Raw genomic sequence first — 17,381 nt, forward strand, 5'->3', positions numbered from 1 at the left:
TTCTGCATGATGTACTGTCCAGATCCCCACTGTACACTGTCCAGTCTCTGTCATAAGATTCCACTCCTTGGCATTCTTCCCTGCCTGGAGCCTAGCTAATTCTTGCTCCAGCATCAAGCAGTCCTGTTCCCCATACTCCGCCTAGACCAGGGGTGGGCAAACTTTTTGGCCGGAGGGCCACATCAGGGAATAGAAATTGTATGGCTGGTCATGAATGCTCACAAAATTGGGGTTGGGATGCAGGAGTGGGTGAGGGCTCTGGTTGGGGGTGTGGGCTCTGGGGTGGGGCTGGGGATGAGGAGTTTGGGGTGTTAGGAGGGTGTTCTAGCCTGGGACCGAGGGGTTCGGAGGGCGGGAGGGGGATCAGGGCTGGGGCGGGTGTGCAGGAAGGAGTGCAGGTTCCGGGTGGGGCTGGGGATGAGAAATTTGGGGTGCAGGAGGGTGCTTTAGGCTTGGATCGAGGGGTTTGGAGAGCGGGAGCAGGGCCGAGCCTTGTGGTCTGGCCCCTGACTCAGCACCCCAGCCGGAGCAGGGCCGAACCACGTGGTCTGGCCCCCGACCCAGCTCCCTAGTGGGAGCTTGTGGGCTGTAGTTTGCCCACCCCGATTTAGACTCTAGATCGTGCTAATTCTTATTTTAGTTTTGTCGTCTGTTTAGTGATCTTCTACTGGGAGGTGCTTATGTTGATAATCTTTCAGCTGTTTCTGTACATTTTTAAGATGATGAAGGGTTTTTTCTCTGCCCCTATCAGCTATCTCAACTTGAACCTCCCACTTCCTCCACTCTTCTTCCGATGGGCCACTGATTTTCTAAGCTGTTGCTCTGGATTCATGACACCTTTCCTCTCCGCCAGGTTGGGTGCTACTTTTCTCTACAGCAGGGTTGCGAAACCTTGCCAGTCACTTCCAAAACTCACAAGTCAGGGAAGATCCTTTACTACCCCGATACATAGCTAACCTCTCTAGCCCTGTACTCCCAGCTCAACCTCTGCCATTGGTGGTAGTAGACATTTGTCGCACCATGTGCCAGTCCATCCTCTTTACCAAAACGCCATTTTCCGCAAACAAGTGTGTGCCTGCAACCTGAGTTCATGAGATATTCCACAGACATGCCTGCAGCCAAACTGGTACCACATACCGCTGAGTCCCATTGCCATTCAGAGAGGACCTAAGGGCACAAATATGCCTGTAAAAACATCCCAAGTAATCACATTCTTGTCTGATATTCCTGTGCTTGAGCATCTGAAGCACACCACTGGACTTCCTTGCAGGGCCGCCCAGAGGATTCAGGGGGCCTGGGGCAAAGCAATTTTGGGGGCCCCTTCCATAAAAAAAAAGTTGCAATACCATAAAATACTATATTCTCGTGGGGGCCCCTATGGGGCCTGGGGCAAATTGCCCCTCTTCCCCCCCACCCAGGCGACCCTGCTTTCTTGACCACACCCAGACGTGCTTCTGCTAGATTGTAGGAGTGACTGGAGCCTTGGTAGCTCCTGTGCATCCACACGTTTTGGGCTACTCAGGGACCCTCTCCCATTGAGGTCTATCCTGCAATTCCCCAGATTGGGATATCTCCTCTTCTGGTCTCCCGTAGGGGCCACTCCTAGTCTGCCATACCGTTCAGGCCACTTGGTTCCTTTGGCCTCAAAAGAGATTTCTTCCCACTTGGGGGCCACACCTGCTGAGGCAAGCTAGAATTGCCTTACCCAGTTTTGGGCTCCCATGGATAGAACCTTCAAGAACTGTCCTAGGACCACTTGGTCCACAATTTTCCCTGTGGAACAGGTCTCTGGGATTTTGCTGCATGATGATTATGCCCATAACCTCTGAGCCAGTACCCTTGGTCGTGGTCTCTGCAGGAATGGTTCAACCCAGAAACAAGCTGGTACGCTTCCATTGTCAGTCCCCATCTATCCAAGAGAACAGCCTTTATCACAGGATAGGAGCCTGCCTGTTTGTCAGTCACCATGCAGTAGGCTGCTTGCATCTCACACATCCAGAATGGTGCTCTTCCCAGCCCACTGCACTGGCCACTTGTTCAAAGGTACAGAGAAAGATCCTCCTGGTCAGGCTCTGGCCCCACCATTGTTGACACGCGAGGAACCAGTTTGCCCAAGCTACTCTCTCCAGTACCAGCCAAAGCCCCCGGAGCAACTTGGCCAAGCTGCTTCTGCAACCACTCTTGTTGCTGGAAGTGGGACTCCTGCAACAGCTGTTGAGTAGCAAATTGTACCTCTTGCTGTTTCTGCAGGCTCTCCATCAATTGCAGGAGCAGCATCTGCGTCTTTTTGTGCTGTTCCTGCTGCCACTGTAGCATGGCTGTCTACTGCTGCTGCAGTAACCAATGGTACCACCTCCAACATCTTTCCCAATTACCCAGGTTGGGAGGAGTGTCAGTCAGTACTCGCAAGCTTCAATTTCCCCTCAATTTCAAGGGCTGATCAACTACTTTGCATTCTCCACCATGTGTTACTGCATGTCTTTACCAGAGCGCCCCCTTCTGGCATTGTGTGGTACAGCAAGCACTTGCTTCAGTTTCCCAGCTGGTCCTGCTCTTCCTACCCTCTATCTTCTGGGTTACAAAGACTCAGCCTTCAGGCTAGGTCTCTAACAGTTCTACCCTTTCCAGGACATTCAAAGTCCAAAACAAGCGTAAAGCAACATAAACTAAATTCCTTTGGTAGCTCTACTAGGCATAAGTCTTCCCCAGTCCCTGGGCCTACCTAGCCTTTTCTTCCACGACACTTTCCATCTGCTCTCTCTGCTTGCCCCTTCCAAATGAGCAGGGCTTTTCTTTTTAAGCCCCTCCCTGGAGGCCTATTTCCGGCTATAGGTGTTTTAATTGGGGGTAATTGGCCTTCCGTAGCCCATTAACTCTATCCTGCCTTGCGTAGAGGCTTGTATGCCCCATTACAGACCCTTCCATGGAAAATTTCACATGTCCAACTTTTGTTCTAATTCTGAATGACAAGAATTCAGACATGAGAAATTTTCCACATGACAGAAATTCCTATTCCTACAGCGCTCTACTGACAATGTAGATCAAGGTTGTTGATGGAGGATAGCTGTAGCACACAGGTTACATCTATACTAGGAAAACTGGGGCCTGTACTTCTCCACTAGTGTAACTCCACTGGTTGTAGTAATTATGGAAAATGTAAATAGAATTCAGGTTCTAGTGATATTTATCTGTTTTATTTCTTTCTTTAAATTTAAGTAGTAGTAAAAGATCTATAAAAGTAATAATCAGAGGACCTAAATCTATTTTACAATAGCATAATAAGTCAGCAGCGTTAAAAAAACAAACATTCAAACACAAACTAAAATTAACTCAACTCAGCCTCCCAGTGAATCAACTACAGAAAGTTCCTTTCCACTCATTATCTCCAGGAGCATAATCTTAACCTTCTCCAAAAAGCCAGAAATAAATGGTTAGATAAAATGGTGGTAAAAATATCTGAACCCTGTCTGCACTACCCCTGTTTCTACTACCAGTGGAGCTGCACTGGTGGAGTGGTAAGAGTCCTTATTTTCCTATTGTAGATAGGCCTTGGGTCCTGCTCCACCACCTTGATAACAAGTGTTTTGTTTTAAAATGTTTAAGGGTGCTTTCCTTATGGTAAAACAAAAGACTGACTCTTTCTAGGGATGGGTGAACTAATTCAGATAAAATAAAAATCCACCCGAACCTTTCTGTCACCACCTCTTGGGATGGTCTCTTGATGGGCCTCAGTTTCTCCTGACTGGCCCTCCTTAGTTTGCTCTGTCAAGTCAGTTCCTGGACCCTCACCTCTAATTAATCCTGTCAGCCCTTCACTTTTTGGGCTTGTAGTCACTCTTCAGTCTCCTGGAGGCAGCCTCGTATAAGGCTGTCACGACCTTGCTATCCCAGGCCCTTCTGTCTCCCTTTCCTTGTCTGTACGCTCCCGTTTATAGCAGGCCTTGTTTCTTCTATTGGCTGCAGCTCTGTGATTGGCAGCTCTAGCAGCTGCGTAGGGGTGTGATCAAGCTGCTTGCTTGTAAACAGGAGACTGTCTATGCTCAGTATGGGATTTGTAGACCCCGTTACAGTTCCTCAATAACTCTCTCAAATCTCAACCATTTTTTAGGGTCTGATAAAGCCGAGTTAACATTGTGTGCTTCTAATTTTCGTTCATCTCTCCATTTTCTAGTTTGGGGGAAAAGTGGAAATATTATGAGAGGGGCTACTTTCACAGTATTTCTGGCTCTTGTGAAACCAGGTATTCTAATGAGAGATCTTGAATCTCATAAGACTTCAGACCCAATTTCCAAACTATAAAGAGATTTAGACTGTTTATAGATGTATCTTTTTGTGGTAAACCCATCATTTTCTCTCATGTAGAAGATGCAGAAATAGTTTTCTGATGCCTGCGACCATGCTATTCTATTGCCTCAATTCTTTTGCAGGCAAGTGTGGGGGGAGCACTTATTCAGTAGCATGGCAAGATGGGGACACTTAGATACCATGGCAGAAGGCATAGTTTAAAAGCCTAAGTAGAATAAAACACACATGCATTGATTTGGGGTGTCAGAGGAGCCATCTGCACATCTTTAATCACTCACTGTCCAGATTTATGGTGGGGGAGAAATCCTTGGGGGTTGTGGATTTCCCCTCCACTGTAAGGAAAAATCTTATGTTAAGAATTGCACTTACTGTGATATGAGGTTCCTTATACCTTTACTTTTGCCACTTTTTGTCCATTGAGCCAAGAAATTCTTATAGTAGTCTTTTGCATGTTCTAATATGAATGATCCCAGTTTTTCAAGGATATTTTTAGGAGAAAAAAGCTGAACTAATTGATTTTTAACATTACTGAAGAAGAGACATTTTTAAGACCACCCTTTTTTAATTGAATATATATTTTAAACATTCAGACTTTTTATGTTCACTACTGTATGTTGGCAAATAAGACTATAAAAACAAACAGCATAAATGAACATTTTGAGGAGAAATGAGGGAAATATAGAATGACAATGCAAGTGATTGGGATTTAGAAATTTACCAATGATTATTCAGCTGTTCCTCATTTCCCGGTTCACAGTTTATGTTCATACACTTTTTTTCTAGATAAACAGCTGGATAAAGTGTCAAATCTTCAGATATTTTCAGCTAATTATAGAAAAATTCAAGACTAACTGTAGGTTGTAAGATGAAGCAAATGCAGGTTGAGCATTCTGGTAATTCACCTAAACATCCATCCCTATTGTTATCTGATTTTTAAAAATACAAAGACATTCTTAAAGCTCTCTTAAACTGTTGCTTGTGAATAAATGAAGATGTATACTGCACTGTTAAATAACATTAAGTTCATTCAGTGTGTTCTTCAATAAAGGTTCTAGCCTTTTTAAAATCCTGTTTTAGATAGTCACAGTGAATGAAGTGAAAGATTCCTGTTCCAAAGGTCAGTTTACCATGAGTCTTTGCTCTATTGGTTTATTTTCTGCTTGTTTGCCTGCAGGAGCAGTCTCACAGGTGCTGGACAGCCTGGAGGAAATTCATGCGCTTACAGACTGCAGTGAAAAAGATTTAGATTTTCTACACAGTGTTTTTCAGGATCAGCATCTTCACACACTACTAGATGTAAGTATTTTTACAGTAGAAATTTGAATATATTTTCTTCTTTAATAGCTAAATATTTCTCTTCATTTTTGATGGAATTTTAAATTCACTGTGTAGTATTTGCTTCTTTTTTCTGTATCCTGCTTACTTTTGACTTTGTTACAAACAAGAAAATATATGAATTTAATAAGTGGTAAATGTAAGAAATTACTCAAGGAAAACTTGATATTAAAATACAACTATATTATAGTTTATCGTACTGCATAGTGTGAGTTTTAAAAATGCGATTTTTGCACACGTGATTAATGACTTGGTTTGTGAGTTTACACATTGAATAAATGGGTATAGTGTTAAAAATATTCTGATTCACAGAATGTGGCTCTTTTGTTGATATCTGACTTCTATTTTGTATTCAAAATTTGAATTATGCAGATTTATACTCTTTTTTTAAAGTGATGTATTCTGTGACCTTTTTACCAAAGTCTCAGTATTGCTTGGGACAATGATTCCCTAACAGATGAGGAAGTGGAGCAAAGCCTTTTCATTCATAAGAAGATTAAACTTACTTGCACAAGCCAGGTGGTAGTCTCAATACTTTAAATGAAACTTCTGCAGGTCATTGGATGTCAGGTCTCATGTTCTTCTGTACCAGATATGGACTTGCTTATACATGCCAGGTGTGTTCATCATAAGATCCTTTAATGCTCTGTCTGGTATGGCTGAGGTTCGTTTAACTAAGGTATTTTATACACAGAGCCATGTAGTGGCTGAACAGGGTAATACAGTTTAGCATTCCATTACACCTCCTCCTTTAAGCTCTACATTCCTACCACTTACAATATTTACGCTATCACGCTGTCTTTGAGGTTTAGTATGAATCAGTCTCTCAAATGTCTCTGAATCATACTGGTTTTCTAATTACACAACCCTAACATGTAACACCTTGGGTCACCTGGCTGTCCATTTGTTGCAACAACTGGCTGTAGTCAGTTTGGAATCTCTGAGTCGTCATCTTGTTCTGCATCCACCATCTGTAGATTTTTTTTCTGCTGATTGTTCTTTCTGAGGAACAAATTGTAAATGTCAGCAGTTTCTGTTGAACTCTCCACTGTTGGTCTCGATCACATATGATCTGGGCAGTGAAGTCTTTTTCTTTACAACAGCTGAAGTTGTCCCTCCTTTTTCTCCATCCAGTTTGACATGAACATGGTCACCAGTTTCGAGAGCTGGCAGTTCTCTGATTGAGTGTTATCTGTTGTAAAAGTGTTTATAGGCTCTTTTTGCCTTTTTATCTGATTTGGCTACTCTCTTCACATTGGGCCACTTTGGAGATAGATTCTGTTTCAAAGTTGAAACAGTAGTTCTCAGTTGTCTTCCCATCAGGGACTATGCTGAACTATATCACGTAGCTGCTATTGGGTGTTGATTTTTAGGTGAGAAGAGCAAGGAATGGATCTTCCTGCTGTAGGATTTTCTTGGCTGCCTGTACAGCTCTCTCAGCCTCTCCATTCACTAGCGGGTAACATTCGGAATGAGTTAAATTTTGCTGCAGTGAATTGTGGTTCATTGTCCATCATTAGTTGTTCCGTAATACCAAAGTGGACCACATATTATGTCTTTAAAATATGTTGTTTCTATATACTTGGAAAAATAGACCACAATGACCAGGTAGTGATGTCCTCTGAATTCACATACATTTCCAACTAATCTATTCCAGTGTGTCTCTGATAGAAGTGCTTGTACATTTCATTGATCAACCATTGTCTATTAAGTTGTTCTATACTGGATCTCCTTTCAAAAGTTCAGTATAATCGAATCCTCCATCAAGTTCTTTCTCCTTTCTCACTAGGCCCATCATGGCTGCCACACTGTGGCTGAAAAGATTGTTGGTCTTTGATCCTTTGAACACTTGCACTCTGAATGCACAGTTTTAGTCTTTGTAAGCTGTTTCTGTGGTAAACTGGTCTGTGCAGTTCAGAATACCTCCAGGGCTAGTCAGACCTGTATCAGGTGACTTTAACTCTGGGAGGGGTTGAAGGTGATTGAAAGTCCCTTCTGGCATGACTGTGAAATGTCAGCTCCTGAGTCAATTTTAAAGTCAATAGTCTTGCCATGAATATTCAGTTTCACTCTCCAGGCAGGCTCTATGTCGTTGGAAGTGATAGATCAGAGAAACAATGGCTCTGGATTGTTTGTAATATTAGTCAACTCCCGGAGTGCTTTTGTGTGGCGAACAGCAGCGAAACATCCATATTTCAAGCATTTATTACACCATGCACCTCTGGCTGGATGTGTATCATCTCTATGGCTATGACTTTTTCCACAACTTGTGCATGTAGGCTGGAGTTTGTCCCCCTTAACCTGGGAGTTCTCACTCCTTGCCTTAGGTGTGTTATGATATGTTTTAACACTCAAGTGTCTGTTTATAGCTTCTAAGCTAGCTTCAGGTTTTTCAAGTTGCTCCTGTCTTTTGTTCTGTGGTTTGACTAATTCTGACAGCTTTACGACCTGTAAAGCTATGGCGGCTAGGGTAACATCTCTCTTCATTTGTAGTTGCTGTGAAAGGCTTTTATCTGTTAACCCAATAACCATCCTATCTCTGATATTTTCATGTTTAGCATTCCCAAAATCAGTTTTCAGCCATTGTATGCAAAGCTCTTATAAAACATTCAACATTCCCCCTGGTTCTTGATTTTTCTGGTGAAAACATGCTTTTTCATAAACCACTTTTCTCTGAGGTATAAAGGATACATTAAAAGATATCTGTATGTCATCAGTTTCCTTGTGGAGCTTTGTAGCGGTGCGAAATCTTGCAAAATATTTTTTCCAGTCTGCCCATTCTGAAGGTTTGCCAAAACTGAAGTTCTCGGTGCATTGAAGAAAGGTATGTTGGTGAGATCCTGCAGTCTTTCTTCCTTTTGTCTGCAACCTTTGTTGCTGTTTTCCTTCTGTTTCTGTTCTTAGTTTACTCCTGACACCAGGTGATGTTCTTCTGTACCAGATATGGACTGGCTACAGTGCTTGTTTTTACATACCAGATGTGTCCATCATAAGATCCTTTAATGCTCTGCCAAGAATGGCTGAGGTTCGTTTAAATAGGGTATTTTACACAGTACCACTAGTGGCTGAGTAGTGCAATACAGTTTAATATTTCACTGGAATGGAAAACACGAGGAGCTGGCTGCATTTGCCACTGTACTATCTGAATGCCTTCCAGTAATGCATTAAATGATGTGACTAACCTCTGTCACGTTGTTTTGTGCTCTCATTCTCTCCCCATCGGAGAATTGTGTTTTACAGTGTTGTGTTTTGTTTTGGTGGGAGGTATGTTTCTTCCATCTTCCTATGGGCACATCAGTAGCCAGAAAAATATATACCAAAACTTATGTCCCGGGAGGTAGAGTAAAATTAGATTATTAAAATGCTGACCCTTTAAATTCTTGGAGAAAAAAGCCCAAATATCCAGGTCCTCTCTGATCTTGGCCCTTATGCTGGTGTGATAGTGAGGTGGGTGACTGTCTATTACTGAATATAGCTGTTGGCAGAACATGCAACTAGATGCAACTATTTTACCTGAGAATGCCTACATATCCAGTAACGCATATGGTGGCCTAAGTATGAACTTCCAGGCCACATGTACCCCCATCACAGGTTTTCTTGGTTTACATACCTTTTTGCAGAATGGGGAAGCCAAACTTTGTAACAGATAAATAAGAGTGGTACTGAGACCTTTTATTTTTAACCAGGGAACACCTCACTGTTGGGTCAGATCCTAGAGTGCTACAAGGAGCATTAGGCAGTTCCCTCATAATCTGGACCACCCTTGAATCATTCTTGTGGCTGTTTTCTGAAACCTTTTCAGTTTTTTGACATCCTTTTTAAAGTCCAAAACTGGACAAGCATTCTAGTAATGGTGTAACCAATGCTATATAAGATTTATATGCAGCAAAGGACTAGCATGTGTTCTTGTCTCTCAGAAGTTTTTTTTTTTCAAAAGCCTGGGTAGTTCTGTGAGTGAGACTGAGACAGAAAAGGTTCAATTTAAAGGTACATTAAGATAGTGTTTTAATAGAGCACCATTGTACTAGACTCATAGACTCATAGACTTTAAGGTCAGAAGGGACCATTATGATCATCTGGTCTGACCCCCTGCATGTCGCAGGCCACAAAGCCGTCCCTACCCTTTCCCTTGACTCTGCTGTTGAAGTCCCCAAATCCTGTGGCTTAGTGACTTCAATTGGCAGAGAACCCTCCTGCTAGCGATCCCTGCCCCATGCTGTGGAGGAAGGCGAAAAACCTCCAGGGCCTCAGCCAATCTACCCTGGAGGAAAATTCCTTCCCAACCCCAAATATGGCGATCAGTAAAACCCCGAGCATGTAGGCAAGAGTCTCCAGCCTGACCCTCATTGGCCATTATACTATTTACCTACCAAGGCACGGTATTCATTTGGCTAAAATCATGTTTTTCCATTAAACCATTCCCTCCATAAACTTATCTAACTTAATCTTGAAACGAGACAGGTCCTTCGCCCCCACCGTTTCCCTCGGAAGGCTGTTCCAATATTTCACCCCTCTGACCGTCAGAAATCTTCGTCTTATTTCAAGCCTAAACTTCCCCACCGCCAGTTTGCAGTTTAATATTGTACTAGAATATGTTGAATAAGGGAGAAAAAGACCCCGCCCATTACTAAAGTAAGATTTTTATTTCAGTAAGGCAGGTTAGGCAGTTTGTACACATGCATTGATATGATGCCATTTTGCCTCTGTGAAGGTCATGTTCTATGTTTCAGTGACAGTCTGTGAGGAAGAGTTTGTTCTCCTTGGAATGGTTTGGGTCAGTGAGACTACCAGAACACACACTCTGACCCATTATCTTCTGCTGAGTAAGAATTTTAGGATCTGTTGTAGAGTTTTTACTGTCAAATCAAAATGTCAGTTGCATGAAAAACTGTGCTTCCCACTTCTTGGCCTTTTTCCATATGTTAAATTTGTTCACATGTTCCTCCTCTTTCTCAAGAGTAGTTCTTATTTTTAGACTAAGCATGTGATTTATCTATTGGAATCTCTTCCCTGACTTCTAAACTAAATCTTCTCTAAAGTCAAAAGAGAGGAAGGATCTCTGTACAAAGGAATGAAAATTATCCCTTTCCTTTTAGTTTCTCAGCTAATAAAGATCACACATCAAGCGGGGATTCTTTCTTTATAAAGTTACTTATGGACGTGTATTTTCTGCTATTCCACTGTTTGAGTTCATTTATATATGTCTATTTTAAAAGCTATATTAAGAAAAAGCTTTTCTTGCAGTTCTTAAGAAACTCATCTGTTTAGGCTTATTCCATTGGCGAAGGAGTTCAAAAACAAAAATACCTTTTTATTCCTTTTAATTTACAGGATAATCTGTGCAACATAAAATATATATCTATGAACTGAGATGTCTGAACTGTAACTGTAGCCTTTTGATTATGGTCATATTTTTCCTAGAACCTAAACTGTATACTGTACCTACTCTTTGTTGGATCACCTACTCTTTAAAGATCACCAACAAGTCTAGTTACAGTAGCTTACTTGTGTGTGTTTTTAATATTATTTTTTCTCCAATAGTTTTCTAAGTTCAGAACATAAGCTATAGACTAGTATGTTATGATATAAACAGAAGCACTAATGTGGAGAGTGGAAATTCAACTTTTTTTTTCATTGCTAAGTAAATATCTGTCAAACTCTGACATGTATATATCATTTGTGAGCTAAAATATCAAATACAAATTCATACAAACAGCATGTGCAACATTTGCTGTGCCACAGCAACATAGATCTGTTCCAGTTACGTTTTTGTGTCTAAACTTTTGTGTACAGTTCAGAGGGAAAAAATTCTTAAATTGGTGTTTTTGGTAGTGACCAATTAAGATACATGCGACAAAGTGTATAATTCAGCTCTTGTTTCCTGCAGATAGTAAATTACAAGTGTAAAACAGGAAAGCTACCGGATGTATTTTTAATGTGGTTTTTGTCCCTGCTAGGGAACAGAGTAGCAGCCGTGTTAGTCTGTATCTGCAAAAAGAACAGGAGTACTTGTGGCACCTTAGAGACTAACAAATTTATTAGAGCATAGGCTTTCGTGGACTACAGCCCACTTCTTCGGATGCATATAGAGTGGAATAAATATTGAGGAGATATATATACACACATACAGAGAGCATAAACAGGTGGGAGTTGTCTTACCAACTCTGAGAGGCCAATTAAGTAAGAGGAAAAAAAAACTTTTGAAGTGATAATCAAGATAGCCCATTACAGACAGTTTGATAAGAAGTGTGAGAATACTTACAAGGGGAGATAGATTCAATGTTTGTAATGGCTCAGCCATTCCCAGTCCTTATTCAATCCTGAGTTGATTGTGTCTAGTTTGCATATCGAAGTGGGCTGTAGTCCACGAAAGCTTATGCTCTAATAAATTTGTTAGTCTCTAAGGTGCCACAAGTACTCCTGTTCTTTTTGCTAGGGAACAGTTCTCTTTATGTAAAGATCAGGATCCTGCACTCATTTTGGGCCCAGTTCTGCAAAGCACTAGTGCATCTCCTGGAAGGGTCTTTCAAAATAGTTCCTGTTGTATGGTTGTCAGTAATCATACAGAATCAAAACTAATTTCTTCAGAAATAGTTTGATAATTCCAAAAAAAAACAATGATTCATTACTAAAGTATTAGATGTGTTTACAATAGAGAGAGAGAGAGAAACAACCATTTTGGGAAACACAAAAATACAGTCAAATTTAATACTTGATTAATTTTTTTCAAGAATAAGAGTGGTTTTAGATTGGACAGTGTCACTTGTATTACACAGGGAAACATGTCCCTCCCTCTCTTTTGGAAATGTGATGTTCCAAATTCTAATGAATCATGCAGTACATTCCTGCATCCAATTCAAGCAGATATTCCTATTGTTATGCCTATATAAAGCTTTATGGACTGATTCTGATGTCCAGTTTAGGTCATAATGAATGTAGCATTATTAATAAAAAAAGTAACACAGATAAGTAAAGAATACAAGTTTTTTAATGAAAAAGCATGGCACAATTTAATGTAGTGGAACAGGTTTTTATTTCTATCGGCAGATTTTAGATACCTTATCAAATACGTTGATTAAAGTATTTTATTGACTTTCATGAGGTAGATACCACAAAGCATTGTGCATTATGTATGTCAGCAGTATTGGCACAGCATGAATGTAGTTACTGATTTTGGAGACATCCGTGAATGGCTATTTTTTACATCAGTGTGACACAGATTTTACCCTAATGATTAGTTGTTTTAAAGAATACTTTGGCATGATGGCTTTGCCTAGGGGGAGGATCTTAGCAGAACATGTTCCATCTATGGCTAGCTGAAAGGAAGGCAGGTTTGATAGAAGGTAAAACCAGCAGCTGCCATTATACAGCTGCCTGCATTGAAGGCTACCAGTAAAATCTGTCTCTTGTTGAGTCAAGCAGTTTGGTCACCTCTCAGGGACAGCTTTTGTGGGTGATTCTGAATACGGATGTCATTCGATTTACAAGTGAAATTTTCACTCAGCAGGAGAACAATATCAGCTTTTGTGTGTCGGGGACCAGTCTGTGCGGCTAGCTTTGTCTGTGTGTGTGTGTGTGTGTGTGTCTTTCTGTCTGTCCTAAGCCAGATAGTTCTAGGCAAGTTTATTAATTACTTACCTAAGAAGTTTGTGTTATATCTGCAAACTTTAAGGTAAGTGGTGTTATGTTTCTGTACTTATATCTGTGATAGAAAAGACTGCTAGAAACTTCAGTGGAACTTTATTAACCTGTTTGCTAGTATATCACATAAAAAATTAGTTTGTGAGAGATTGAATAGCCTTGATGTATATATTGTAGTGTTACTGAGTATCTGTGTGTACTTGACTTTGGTCTGTAAGTTGTAGCCATTTTATTGCTTTCAGAGTTTTTTCATTGATATGTATTGTCAAAGTTAGACTCAGGACTCAGAGTTTGTCAGACCACTCTGTTTTATTAGCACAGCGCTCTGCTAATACATTCAGATAATGTGAGCCCCCATGCAAGATTCAAACAGTCTTATTTATACAGATAAAAGGGTGCGAACTAAACAAAGGGACAGAGAGAGCTAAATTGTAAAATTTGCATACGGCACAATATGCATATCCTGCTTTCTTATTAACTCTTATCGATCTAAGGCTAATGCTTCACCACTTGCCCTTAGGTGGGGCAATTCATTAAGCAGTTAATGTCTGCTTTCCTGCCCCCTGGCTTGCAGCATTTCTCATTTCTACTTAAAGCATTCTTTAATTCATTCTATTTCTTTAATATAATTCATTTCACTTTCACAGTATAAATAATACATATATATATAAAGTACATTGATTTTAAGGGTTCTTGCTCCTGTATCTCTTCTTCTATGTAGTTAATGTTAATATTTCAAAGGAAAACTAACACCGCACATTTACGGAGTTCCTCTGATAAATGTATGCTTTTGAAGACTATGTTTGGTCTTTTACTGTTAGGTTTTTTTGTTTGTTTATTTTTCCCTAATCACAGCCTGATGTTAGCACTAATAAATTTGAAAGTCTCTTCCAAAAACAGTAGTCATTTAGCTTTCATCATTCTTGCTTTATAATCTATTTATGCATTTAAAAATGCTTTTAGCCCTGCTTACGTTTATCACCAAGATTATTATGTTTTCTGAACAAGCATACTATATTACCAAATTGTGCATTTTGGTGAAAAATAAAGTGGCAGCAATCAGTTCTGTTTCCGGAGAGGAGTTTTTAGTGTTCATCCCTGAGTTTAAAAGAAACAGAGAGACTATCCCTCAATACCATTTTACTAATGGATTTCCTAAACAATACAGAAAATAGAAACTGGTATATTCTGATTAACCTTGAATGGCAATGTTTGAATCTGTTCTCATTAACTTGACCTTATTTTCGTGTGTTCTGTATTGGAACCGCACTCTTGTTCTCCATGTAATCACTTAGTGTGGTTCAAAGTCATTAGTTCAGCCTTTGTTTTCACTACTTTGAATGTTGTTTATGTGTTTAGATGTCATAAACAGGGCATGTTTTAAGTGGGTCATTAATACACTTTTTTTGTGTAATTTGAGGCACAAGAGCACTTGTATTAAAGGCACTTGCTAAACCCCATCTGGAATGTGCGCGCGCACACACACACACACACATTTTTCTTTAAGTTATCCTTTCATTAAGTTGTAAGTTCACAGTAGAAAGGAAATAGAAAATATTTGTGTTTAAAATTAAAAACAAAAACAAAATGTGATCTACTGGCAGGACAGCACAGTTATTTGGGGAACTTAGTCTGTGTTTTTCATTCCCAGCCTCACATTGTGGGGGTTACTCCTTTAGCTACTTCAGAAGACGTGTTGACAGGCAGTAGAGTGAGTTGCTTGAAGGCTTCCTCAGATTCAATGACTGGATTCAATGCAAATTTTATCTGGAGGTTAGGAGCATAAAGTTTAAATGGGGTCTGAGTCAGCGGTGCAAATTACCCCCTACAGAGGAAAAGAAATAGTAAAGACCATAAAAAGAAGAACAGGAGTACTTGTGGCACCTTAGAGACTAACAAATTTATTAGAGCATAAGCTTTCGTGGACTACAGCCCACTTCTTCGCGAAGAAGTGGGCTGTAGTCCACGACGAAGAAGTGGGCTGTAGTCCACGAAAGCTTATGCTCTAATAAATTTGTTAGTCTCTAAGGTGCCACAAGTACTCCTGTTCTTCTTTTTGCGGATACAGACTAACACGGCTGTTACTCTGAAACCTGTCAGTAAAGACCATATTTACAGACTTTTTCCCCAACTGAAAATAATAATTATTTATAAGGTCTTCATTTTCAACTTCTTTGAGCTTCTACCCTCCCATCTTTTTTGATGGTTAAAAATCCAGGCTTTTTTATTAAAAAATAATTTGTGTATAGCTCACCTCTAAAGGATTACTCCTGGGGGAATTCTGCACCAAAAAATCCCAAATTCTGCACCAAAAAATGCAAAATTATGCATATTTTATTTGTCAAAATAATGCAATATAATCATACCAGTGTCACTTACTTTGGTAATTTATTTAAACTACCATACAGAAAAAAATCACAATAACTGTTCAGCATGTCCTAAACACATGAAAGTTAAGTTATAAACACTTGGTAACCAATACCCTACATTCCAGTTATAATCCTGGATTTTAATTTAATTTACCATTACTTTTATTTTGGTGTTTGATGTTCTGTAAAGTAGAATGCCACTTTAAATTGCTCAGACTTTCACACATGAAAGTCCTACAGTTTTGGCTAATGATTGTCCTGCATTTTTTAAAATGGATAAGTAAAAAAGTTTCTGAGCTGTAACCTAACCCCATTGTGCCTCTCTGGCACAGGAAAAAAAGCAATAAAACATATAGACCAGTGGTGGGCAACCTGCGGCCCCTCAGGGTAATCCGCTGGCAGGCTGCTAGACAGTTTGTTTGCCCACAGCTCCCAATGGCAGCGGTTCGCCATTCCCAGCCAATGGGAGCTGCAGGGAGCTCTGTATGACTGTTATTTTATTTATAATGATTCTCAGCCCTATTATTTCTTTCTAATCTATTGATTTTCTAAAGCATTTATCAACATAAAATCTAGGCTGTGACCTAATAAAATCTAACTTTATAAAATATATATTTAAAACAAAACTAGCATTATTTTATTTAACCTCTCCCTCTTGGCCTGATGTCATCTCTTCCTGTGTCCATTATATGTTGTTGTTATGTCATTAGAGTGACAAGATGGGTGGGATAATATCTTTAATTGGACCAACTTCTGTTGGTGAGAGGCACCCGTTTTCAAGCTTACACAGAGCTCGAAAGCTTGCCTCTATCTCCAACAGAAGTTGGTCCAATAAAAGATACTACGGTACCTCATCCATCTTGTGTCTCTAATATCCTGAGACCACCACAGCTACAACACCACTGCATATATCCTTGTCCTATCTAACTTAAGGCAAACCTGCAAACCCTATGTAGTATAATGAGTAGTCCCTTTGATTTTCATAAGTGTTTGCAGGATTGGGCCCTTAGATCCCAAATTTACAGAAACCCATACTGTTGGCTCACCTGTACTCTGAGTTCCTTTGAGTTTAACTGGGCTCTGTGCAGGCACAGAGGTTCATCCAAATGTTTCCTTTGCACATTTAGGGACGGACATTGTAAGCTCCTCAGTGCAGAGACCGTGACTTTTTTCCCCTCTAAAGCTATACTGCAAACCCAAATTGTTCAAAAATCATGTCAGGCCCCAAAAAATCATAGGATTGACTGAACAAAGGTTCAGACAGAGAGCGAGACTATGGTTTGGACCAGGAATTTATTCTGACTGAATTGATTTTCCCAGTTATACTTTGTCTTTATACAGGTGTCCTAGTGCAACTACAGAGATCTCACTGTTGTTCAGAGTCATCTGTTATGTTGAGTACTGGGAGAGCTGCATTGTTTAGTGGGCCACTGGTGTCTGAATTAATCAAGAGGTTATTGGGGGGAGAAGAAATGCGGAAAGATCACAGAGAAGGAAATAGGCTTGAAACAAAGATACTGATGTATATACAAAAGAGACAATGGGAGGAGGAATTGGAAAGTGAATTAGACATTTGTGAGGAAAAGGCTACCTGGAGAAGAGCATGGGAGGAGCCCCAGGAAGTGGGAAAATGTAGTAAAGAAGAAAAAAGTGTGTCTGTGATTATTTTGATTGCTTTAAATTATAGCTGAAAAAGCTTGAAGATCTATTCACAGTAATGTTCACTTGATA

The 17,381-nt window shown here is 40.2% G+C and overlaps 1 protein-coding gene across 31 annotated transcripts in view; it reads left to right on the plus strand.

Annotated features, from left to right (window-relative positions):
• Positions 1-17,381, plus strand: part of CASK (calcium/calmodulin dependent serine protein kinase) — a 412,098-nt gene that overhangs the window by 302,034 nt on the left and 92,683 nt on the right. For 26 of the 31 annotated variants that reach the window (XM_005301770.5, XM_005301765.5, XM_005301766.5 and 23 more), the window contains one exon: positions 5,480-5,601. The exons of 1 other annotated variant lie outside the window; for it this stretch is intronic. In XM_005301770.5, the coding sequence (XP_005301827.1) occupies positions 5,480-5,601 (122 nt within the window). Of the gene's footprint in view, positions 1-5,479; positions 5,602-12,763; positions 13,313-17,381 lie in introns of those variants that run through there. 4 more of the 31 variants (XM_065578788.1, XM_065578777.1, XM_065578761.1 and 1 more) reach the window with 4 other exon arrangements.

The sequence above is a fragment of the Chrysemys picta genome, chromosome 1, assembly GCF_011386835.1.
Source record: "Chrysemys picta bellii isolate R12L10 chromosome 1, ASM1138683v2, whole genome shotgun sequence".
Classification (NCBI taxonomy): domain Eukaryota; kingdom Metazoa; phylum Chordata; order Testudines; family Emydidae; genus Chrysemys; species Chrysemys picta.